Below are 9,380 nucleotides of genomic sequence, written 5' to 3' on the forward strand. Positions count from 1 at the left end.
CGCTCTTGTTACCCAGGCTGGAGTGTAATGGCAAGATCTCGGCTCACCACAACCTCTGCCTCCTGGGTTCAAGCAGTTCTCCTGCCTCAGCCTCTCGAGTAGCTGGGATCACAGGCACGCACTACCACGCCCAGGTAATTTTTTATTGTTAGTAGAGATGGGGTTGGTCAGTCTGGTCTCACTCACAACCTCAGGTGATTCTCCCACCTCGGCCTCCCAAAGTGCTGGGATTACAGGTGTGAACCACCGCACCCAGCCTTTTCTTCTAAATATTAAGACTTTCTCCCAAGCCCATGTCTATTCCTACCTAAAAGTCAAGTTGACGTGAAGTAAAGTATGACGTATTGCTTCTGAAGATGGGATTAATTGGCATTTGGGATCTTTGCTTTAAAAGTGGTAATGCTTCCCCAATCCAGTTCTATCTGCCTGCCTGACTAGAACATTTACTACGGCACATTTTCCAGGTTTGATAGGAAAATGCTAAGTGTTGTAGGGCACAGATACTCCTGCTCACAGGCACTCTACCAGCCTTTGAAAAAGTCAGTTTATACACACACGGACACTAGTTTCAATAAACTTGTTTGGATATTCCTATTTTTGAATATTTTCTACAGTTAATAGTGTTTTCAGTCTTCAGCATATCTGTGCCATAGTTACACATTTGAATATTCTTACACATTTGAGTATTACCAAACAGGACCTTATGAATATATGTAAATAGAACTCATTTTATTAATTTCAAGGCTTCTTCATAGGTGTCCTTTTACAAACTATATGACATGACAAGTTTATGCACAATTATTTTGAAGTAGCTTTTTTACTTTTGGGTGGTTTCCTTATCTTATTAGGGTTTGGAATCAGTTTCTTTATTTTAAGGGGTTGCAATGTTACAGAAGCCTGCCGACCTTCAGCAAGCCTTCTCTTAGGTTTTGACAGATCTTCAAATGAAGTGTCCAAAAGCTCTTTGTCTTGGCTTTCCACAGGTTCTGTCTCTAAATTTTCCCCAGCATCTTCAGTTCCGTCTTGAAGCCATGGTACACTTAAACTGGGTACTCTGGGGATGATGGCTCTTACTTCGTCCACAAAGTCACTGGTGTTCTTTTTGAACCCCAAGGCTAGAACACATTTTAAGCCTATGACAGGGGCGATTCTCTCGCTCAGCCGGGGGACCTGGCAGGCAGGGACAGTTCTGCTGAGGCTTAACTGAATCAAGTGTGAGGTGATAATGGCAGGCTTGACAGATTTACACACCAGAACTAACAGCAGCTCACTCCTTTCCAGGGCTCTGGTAACTTCGTTAACACCAATGGCAAGCTGCTTCCTGACGTGTGCGGGCGTCCACCCTGACACCTGCTGCTTCGCATCTGTTTTCGTCTTCAGATCCTCACCGATATCAACGGCGAGGCTGCATTTCTCTCTGCTTTCTTTTTTCGGAAAAGGTGTTTTGTTCGTTTTCTTCCTGTCTTCAATCTTCTGAAGTCCAATAGCTTTAAACCTGTCCTCCAGCGTCTGCAGGATGAAGTGCATATCCTCGCTCCCCAGAGCGCTCCAGCAGACAGCATACGGGTTGTTCAACGACGTCTTCACAACCAAAGGTCTCGTCTTACGCACAGATCCCCGCGCCGGTGCCTGAGGAGCTGCAGCCATTTGGAAAATCCTCCCAAGAAACAAAATGACAACAGAAAAAATTCATCTTAACTACAATTACATGACTTAAGAATATTTTGGTTGTACTCTGAGACAGAATTTCGCTCTTGTTGCCCAGGCTGGAATGCAATGGTGCAATCTCGGCTCACTGCAACCTAAACCTCCTGGGTTCAAGCGATTCTCCTGTCTCAGCCTCTCCAGTAGCTAGGATTACAGGTGCCTGCCACCACGCGCAGCTAATTTTTGTACTTTTTTTAGTAGAGATGGGGTTTCACCATGTTGGCCAGGATGGTCTCAAACTCCTGACCTCAGGTGATCCACCTGCCTTGGCATCCCTAAGCGCTGGGATCACAGGTGTGAGCCACCGCACCCAGCCTGTACTCGGATTCTTGATAAGCTAGAGCAAGCCTGATTATGTAAGTCCAATTAGGTGAGTATACACTTATCCTCTTTTTAAAGATTAAGTAATTTTATTTTTCCCCACTTTTCTTACCCCATTTTGAATGCTTTACTGTGGCCCTTTAGAAAACTCAGAACTGGCCAGGCACAGTGGTTCATGCCTGTAATCCCAGTACTTGGGAAGCCGAGGCAGTCAGATCATAAGGTCAGGAGTTCAAGATCAGCCTGACCAACATGGTGAAACCCTGCCTTAAAAAGAAAATTCAGTACTATGGGTGACCAGTGTTTAATTTTCCCATTTTTTTTTCAAATGACTTGTCTTTATTCCTATACAAGCAATATGTGAATGTTTTATTATTACAATCATAGAGCAATTCCATCTGTCTATTCATTTCATTTATTAAAAATATTCTGTTTCTACTTGTTCATAATTAACCTTTTAGTGACTGTTATGGTATTAATCTTATAACTTGTTACTGTTTTCCAAATTGTTGTCTAGGTGGGCTTCCATTCATTCATTCAACAAATATTCTAGGCCAGCTCATGCCTTCAGTCCCAGCATTTTGAGAGGCCGTGGTGGGCAGATCGGTTGAGCCCAGGAGTTTGAGACCACCCTGGGTAACATGGAGAAATCCTCTACAAAAAATACATAAATCAGCTAAGTGTGGGGCATATCCGTAGTCCCAGCTACTTGGGAGGCTGAGGCCCAGGAGGTCAAGGCTGCAGTGAGTGTGATCATGCCACCACACTCCAACCCAGTAATTCATCACTCTGTCTTAAAAAAAAAAAAAATTATCTGAGCACCTCCAGTGTGCAAGTGGTGTTCTAGGTCCTCGGGCTCACATTAAACAAGCCCCACCATCCACCTGCAGAGAGCTTACAATCTGCAAGGAGTCTGGAGGTATGATATTTTAAAGAACTGGAACAGTCATCTCATGATGAAAACTTCAAATAATACTGTCGTGTCCACTTTTCTAAGTCTCCCCTGACCAAGAGCCCTAAATTTCTTGAATATCCTTCCTGTAGCATTTGATACATATGCAGACATACATTCTCCCTTTTTTTTTTTTTTTTTTTGTTTCGTTTTTGAGACAGAGTTTCCCTCTTGTTGCCCAGGCTAGAGTGCAATGGCACGATCTCAGCTCACTGCAACCTCCACCTCCCAATTTCAAGCAATTCTCTTGCCTCAGCCTCCCCAGTAGCTGTGATTACCGGAGCCTGCCACCAGGCCTGGCTAATTTTTGTATTTTTAGTAGAGACAGGGTTTCACCATGTTGCCCAGGCTGGTCTCAAACTCCTGATCTCAGGCGATCTACCCACCTCAGCCTCCCAACATGTTGGGGTTACAGGTGTGAGCCACTGCGCCCTGCCATGCCTCCTTATGGGGTCCCCCGAGCTGACTTCTCTGGCTGGTATTTTCATGAAGACTAGGGAAATGTAATGAAATTTAAAAATATTAATCCATTGAGGAAAATGAGAATAGGGATGCTTAATGGGAAATGTTATAAACTACTGGTCCAGAAGGCATAATCCTGATTATCTCCCAAAGGCAACTACGCATTCCTTTCTCTGCCCTCAGTTTTCTTTCCTTCCTTCCTGGGGCTCAGCTAGAACCACAGGGACCCCACCTGGCAGAACTAAAGTAAGTTAAGTCCTTTCCATTTATATTTCCACCTACTAGGCTGGTGGCTGATGCTGAAGGCAAGTGTGTGTCTGTGCAGTGTATCACTGTATAAAGCACTCTCTCCATGGATTATTTGCTTCTTGCAGCATTCCTATACAATTCCCAAATGTGTGGCCAACATGGTGAAACCCTGTCCTACTAAAAATACAAAAAATTAGCTTGGTGTGGTGAGGCGCCTGTAATCCCAGCTATTCTGGAGGTTTAGGCAGAAGAATCACTTGAACCTGGGAGGCGGAGGTTGCAGTGAGGTGGGATAGCGCCACTACACTCCGGCCTGGGCGACTGCTATGTCTCAAAAAAAAAAAAAAAAAAAAAAAAAGTAAGTTCAAGTAAGTTAATGTGGCTGGAGCAGAGATGCTAGAGTAAACGGTGAGAAACTAGGAAAGGTGGGTAAGGACCAGATAGTGAAGACCTTTCAGTGGGAAGCGACGTTAACGTCTAAAACAGAGGCGTCATGATTAGAAAGATCGTTATAGATCTTTGCGGATCTGGGCAAAAGAAGGGTCTTTGAGCAACATAGACGCTCCTGGAGTCGTCCAGGTTAGAAATGGCGGTGGCCTGCTCTAGAGGCGCCGCAGAGAGGACTACAGAGAAATACATGTTAGTCGGAAAAGGAGGTAGAATCTCCCGAAGCAATAGTGACCAGCTGGGAGTAAAGTTGAAGAAAGTATCGGGGTGACTCCTGGTTTCTGGATCCCGCCATAGCCGAGGGGCGAAGGCCGACCCAAAGCTCACCTCCCCACTGCACGCCGCCCCTGAATCGAGTACCTTAGTGCTTTACTATTTAGCACACGGAACTGTTCTGTTGTCCGTGTCTCCTTGGAGACCGTGGAGAACAGAAGGATCGGCGTGGGATTTTCGCTTTGTACTCCTGATGCCCAGCCGGGGCTGCAATCCAGCAGAGGAACCAGAGGAGAGGCGCGGAAGCTCTGAGTGAGCGCGCCCGTGCCGGGACTGGGCGGCCCAGAAACCGCGGAGGCCTTGCGTGCGCGTGAGCTTCGGCCTCCAGAATCCGCGGAGTCCCAGGCCAGATCCCTCCTGGGTAGGCCTCCTGGCCGGCGTGCGCTTCGCGTCCGCAGTCACCCAAGGGCGACAGCGCCGGATCCAAAGGCGCCTGCGCCGCGCGTGCGCGGAGACCTCGCCTCTCGGCCACGCCTTCCAGACGCGGCGTGGGGTGGGGCGGCGTGGGGCTGGGCGGAAGTTGCTCGGAGCAGTGCAGCTTTATCCTGCGTTAGCTCACTTTGGAGAGGGGAAAGCGGCCCACGGCGTCCCGCGGCCCAGAAACTACACATCGAGGCCCCATCTTTTAGACTCGAGTTTAGGCCCCGGGGTGGAAGCTCCGGACTGGCCCCCTACAGCGGCAGTGCGCAGGCGCAAGGTCGGTATCGCGATACCATGTGGTTGCCCGGGTAACCAGACGCTCAGGATGTGGACCGCCTAGTTGTTCAGAGGCACCAAGGGACTGGCTCTCTCTAGGAGTCTGTGCTCCCCTCTCTCTTCTAACCCAATTTCTACTTTTCAATGCCTTGGAGTCTTAGCCCTCTATCTCTGTTCGCTTTTCCGTATTTGCTTTGCCTCGAGGACGCACATCTCCAGCCCTTGTCCCAGTGAGCCCGTCGCCATAGAATCCCTGCGGACTCTCCAGCACCACGAAAATCAAGATAAAAGGGAGGAGTGTTGGGTAAAACACACGCCTATAGGCAATAATGCAGGGAATCTTGAGCCCTGAAAAGAGAAAAGCAGTAAGAGTTGCCTTGAATTCAGTAACAGCTGCCCAGAATATCCTATCCAGTGTCCACTGTGACTGCTCCAACCAATGAGAAGACTCAAGTTACCATCGGAGTCGCTGCAAAGTCCGGGACAAGTGATGAAGAGGCCGAATATCATTATTTATTTATTTATTTTTGAGACGGAGTCTCGCTCTTTTGCCCAGGCTGGAGTGCATTGGCGCGTTCTCAGCTCACTGCAACCTCGGCCTCCCGAGTTCAAGCGATTCTCTTGCTTCAGCCTCCGAAGTAGCTGGGACTACTGGCGCGTGCCATCACGTCCGGCTAATTTTTTGTATTTTTAGTAGAGATGGGGTTTCACCGTGTTGGGCAGGATGGTCTCGATCTCCTCACCTCGTGATCCACCTGCCTCAGCCTCCCAAGGTGCTGGAATTACAGGCGTTAGCCACCACGCCCGGCCTCTATGATTTCAATTTTCGTGTTTAGGTACCTATGAAGTACCTAACTGGCCATAAAGCAAACACAACAAAATAAAACGATACGGCTTTTGGTCAAAGATCATTGGAGGTTACACTACACAGGATAAAGTGAAATGTGATTTTTGTCACAATTAGATGAAAAAGAGATTACAGTGAGTTTGTAAGAACAGGCTTTTGTTTCATAAAATGAGGGTTTGTTCGCTGTGATGAACTGCAAGCAGCTTGCATTTCCAAAGACAAATAGTGACACACACGCGTCTAATTAAAATGCTAAAGTAATGGGAAGGAAACGTGCATGCGTTTCTGACCCCCTAAGGTTCCAGATTTATAGTTTGAGCTATCTTGGCTTACATTTTCTCTATGGAAAACATCAGCCGTTACATTACTTGGCTCTGGGCTGAAATCCTAACTTCATCACTGAAGAGCTTATGACCCTAGGCAACTTTATTAACCTCCTCTATGAAGTGATAAAAATAGTATCTATTATGAGGATTAGAAGAGATGATCCTGTATGCTAAGATGATTGTTATGTGCAGGGCACATAGTTATGCGCTTGATAAATTGAACTATGGTGAATTCAGTCTCAACCAAGTTAATAAAAATGAAACGTAACCCTATTATTTTAGTGCTTGTGTTTTATTTTAAAACTAGCAGTATAATTTCCACAAGCATTTTGCTAAAATCAACAAGTACATTTTGAAAGTAATTTCTCTCCCTCTTATATCATGTAAACATTACAACCAAAAAGTAAAAAGCTTTCTCCCATGACCCAATCACGCCTCCCCCGCTTTTTTTTTAAAACGATGTTTTGCTCTTGTAGCCCAGGCTGGAGTGCAGTGGCACGATCTTGGCTCACTGAAACCTCTGCCTCCTGAGTTAAAGGGATTCTCCTGCCTCACCCTCAAGAGTAGCTGGGATTACAGGCACATGCCACCACACCCGGCTAATTTTGTATTTTTAGTAGAGACAGGTTTTCTCCATGTTGGTCAGGCTGGTCTTGAATGCCTGACCTCAGGTGATTCACCAGGCTTGGCTTCCCAAAGTGCTGGGATTACAGGCATGAGCCACAACACCCAGCCCATGCTCATTTTTTTCTTTAGCATTCCCTTCTACTTTGTTTCACATGTGTGCATGCTTTTACATTAAAATAATACAGATTAAATCTTCTGATTTTCTTTCCACATAACACTGTTTCGTGTTTCTCAAATTATTACTTTACATATTTGATATCCTATACTGAAGAATCAGTTTTACTTTTTTTTTCATTTTTGGAAACAGGGTCTTGCTCTTTTGCCCAGGCTAAAATGCAGTAGTACCATCTCAGCTCACTGCAACCTCCTCCCAAGCTCAAGTGATCCTCCCACCTCAGCCTCCTGAGTAGCTGGGACTGCAGGAGCGTGCCACCATGCCTGGCTAATTTTTGTACTTTTTGTGAGACTGGATCTTGCCATGTTGCCCAGGCTGGTCTCAAATCCTGGGCTCAAGCAATGCTCCTGCCTTGGCCTCCCAGAGTGCTGGGATTACAGATGTGTACCACTACACCCGGCCAGTTTTACTTTTTAATGACAGTTGTTTTATCCTGTAAAATGTTTGCTCTTTGAATATTAGAGTGTTCTTTTATATTAATTCTAGAATTGGACTACTATTTGATTTGTATAGTTTCCATTATTTGACAATGATTTCAGATTCTGAGTGATGGCCAGCTGTGGTGCTCACACCTGTAATGCCAGTACTTTGGGAGACTGAGGCAGGAGGATTGCTTGAGCTCGGGAGTTCAAGACCAGCCTAGGCAACATGATGAAACCCTGTCTCTACAAAAAATACAAAAAAATAAACTGGGTGTAGTGGGTGCACCTGTAGTCCCAGCTACTCCTGAGATTAAGGCAGAAGGATTGCTTGAGTGCAGAAGGTGGAGTCTACAGTGAACTTTGATCACACCACTGCACTCCAGCCTGTCTCCGAAACAAATAAGTAAATAATTAAAAGACTGATTAATAAATTATATCATTAGCCACAATCTTTTGATGAAATAAATGAAGGTTCCAACAAGAAAATTTGTCAATGAAGAATGTAAGGGAATTGTCCACCGGATTCTTCTTTCCCTTCATGGTATTCTGACCTTAGCTCTGTGTGTGTGTGTGTGTGTGTGTCTGTGTGTGTGTGTGTGATTGTAGGATCATATATAACAATAGTTATGTAAACAACAATTGGTTATTTTAAATCAGTTACTAAGAATAAACTTTAATGAAGAGCTGCAAAATGAATATTGAAAGCTCTACTAATTGGGAGTGTATAGTACTCCAAAGAATGTCTGTGTCCACAGAGACAGTGTGAACGTCTGGAGTTTGAAGCAGTTAAGCAACTCGCAGGCCTCACAAAACACCAAAATCAAGACCAACATGATGTCAGCTCCCTGCAGCTCTAATGCCATGGGACAACATTGCTAGTCTCAGAAGTCAGATGGCAGGCGTTATGAGTGGTGGGTCACTCTGTCAAGCAACAGACTCTAAACTTCAGCAAGCAGCTCTACAGACTTAGGCAGAAGCCTGCGACCCCATCGTAAAGTGGAGCAGGTTGTAGGGAGTTCAGAGAAAGGAGGGAAGATGGAAAGCCCTAGTCTCAACTGAACTAGGGACATGGATGAGAAACACCCTTGTGAGACTCTCCCACAAAATAGGGAAGTCCTGGGGGCAAGGTGCTCCCTGTACTGAACGGGAAGCTCCCTGGCATGGCCTTCTGTGTCCCCACCGCCAGCGTGTCAGTCGTGAGCCTGACGTGCCATCTGGAAAAACCTGCCAAATAGGACGACATCGGGAAGGTGGTGAAGCAGGCCTCGGAGGGCCGGCCAAGGGCATCCCGGGCTACACTGAGCACCAAGTCGTCTCCTTGGACTTTACCAGCGATGCCCACTCTTTCACCTTCGATGCCGGAGCTGGCATTGCCCTCAATGACCACTTACTTTGTCAAGCACATTTCCTGATACAGTGAATTTGGTTACAGCAACAGGTTGATGGACCCCATTGCCCACATGGCCTCCAAGGAGTAAGACCCCTGGACCACCAGCCCCAGCGAGAGCATGAGAGCCAGAGAGAGGCCCTCACTGCTGGGGAGTCCCTGCCTCACTCAGCCCCACCACATTGAGAATCTCCCCTCCTCACAGTTCCCACGCAGACCCCCCTGAAGAGGGAGGTGCCTAGGGAGCCCCACCTTGTAGTGTACCATCAAGAAAGCCCCCTGTGCTCAGTCAAAAAAAAAAAAAGACGATGGGAAGCTTTGCTCCCAGGAAAATCACAGGGCATTCTGCCAGGTCTCAGGGTAGACGGCAGCCAGGCCTCGCCTACGTGGCTATGTGGAAGTGGCCAAGGTTGTCAGGGAGCTCGGCAGCTCAGCAGTGCTGTTTTATGAAAACAGGGAAATTTGAAAGAGTTTTAATCCTTCCTTTTT

The 9,380-nt window shown here is 46.5% G+C and overlaps 1 protein-coding gene across 2 annotated transcripts; it reads right to left on the reverse strand.

Moving 5' to 3' along the window:
- Window positions 1-708: 708 nt before the first annotated feature.
- Window positions 709-4,751, reverse strand: RPP38 (ribonuclease P/MRP subunit p38). 2 transcript variants are annotated; one of them, XM_012455969.2, is made up of 2 exons: window positions 4,499-4,751; window positions 709-1,657 (listed from the first exon to the last, which is right to left on the reverse strand). In XM_012455969.2, the coding sequence occupies exon 2, from the start codon at window positions 1,645-1,647 to the stop codon at window positions 799-801; it is 849 nt and encodes a 282-aa protein (XP_012311392.1). In that variant the 5' UTR covers window positions 1,648-1,657; window positions 4,499-4,751; the 3' UTR covers window positions 709-798. The 2 variants fall into 2 exon arrangements, with proteins under 2 accessions (XP_012311392.1, XP_012311393.1); XM_012455970.2 differs by having other exon boundaries at window positions 4,466-4,751.
- Window positions 4,752-9,380: the final 4,629 nt, after the last annotated feature.

This window comes from Aotus nancymaae, unplaced genomic scaffold (genome assembly GCF_030222135.1).
Source record: "Aotus nancymaae isolate 86718 unplaced genomic scaffold, 86718_ANA_hifiasm-v0.15.2.pri h1tg000077l, whole genome shotgun sequence".
Classification (NCBI taxonomy): domain Eukaryota; kingdom Metazoa; phylum Chordata; class Mammalia; order Primates; family Aotidae; genus Aotus; species Aotus nancymaae.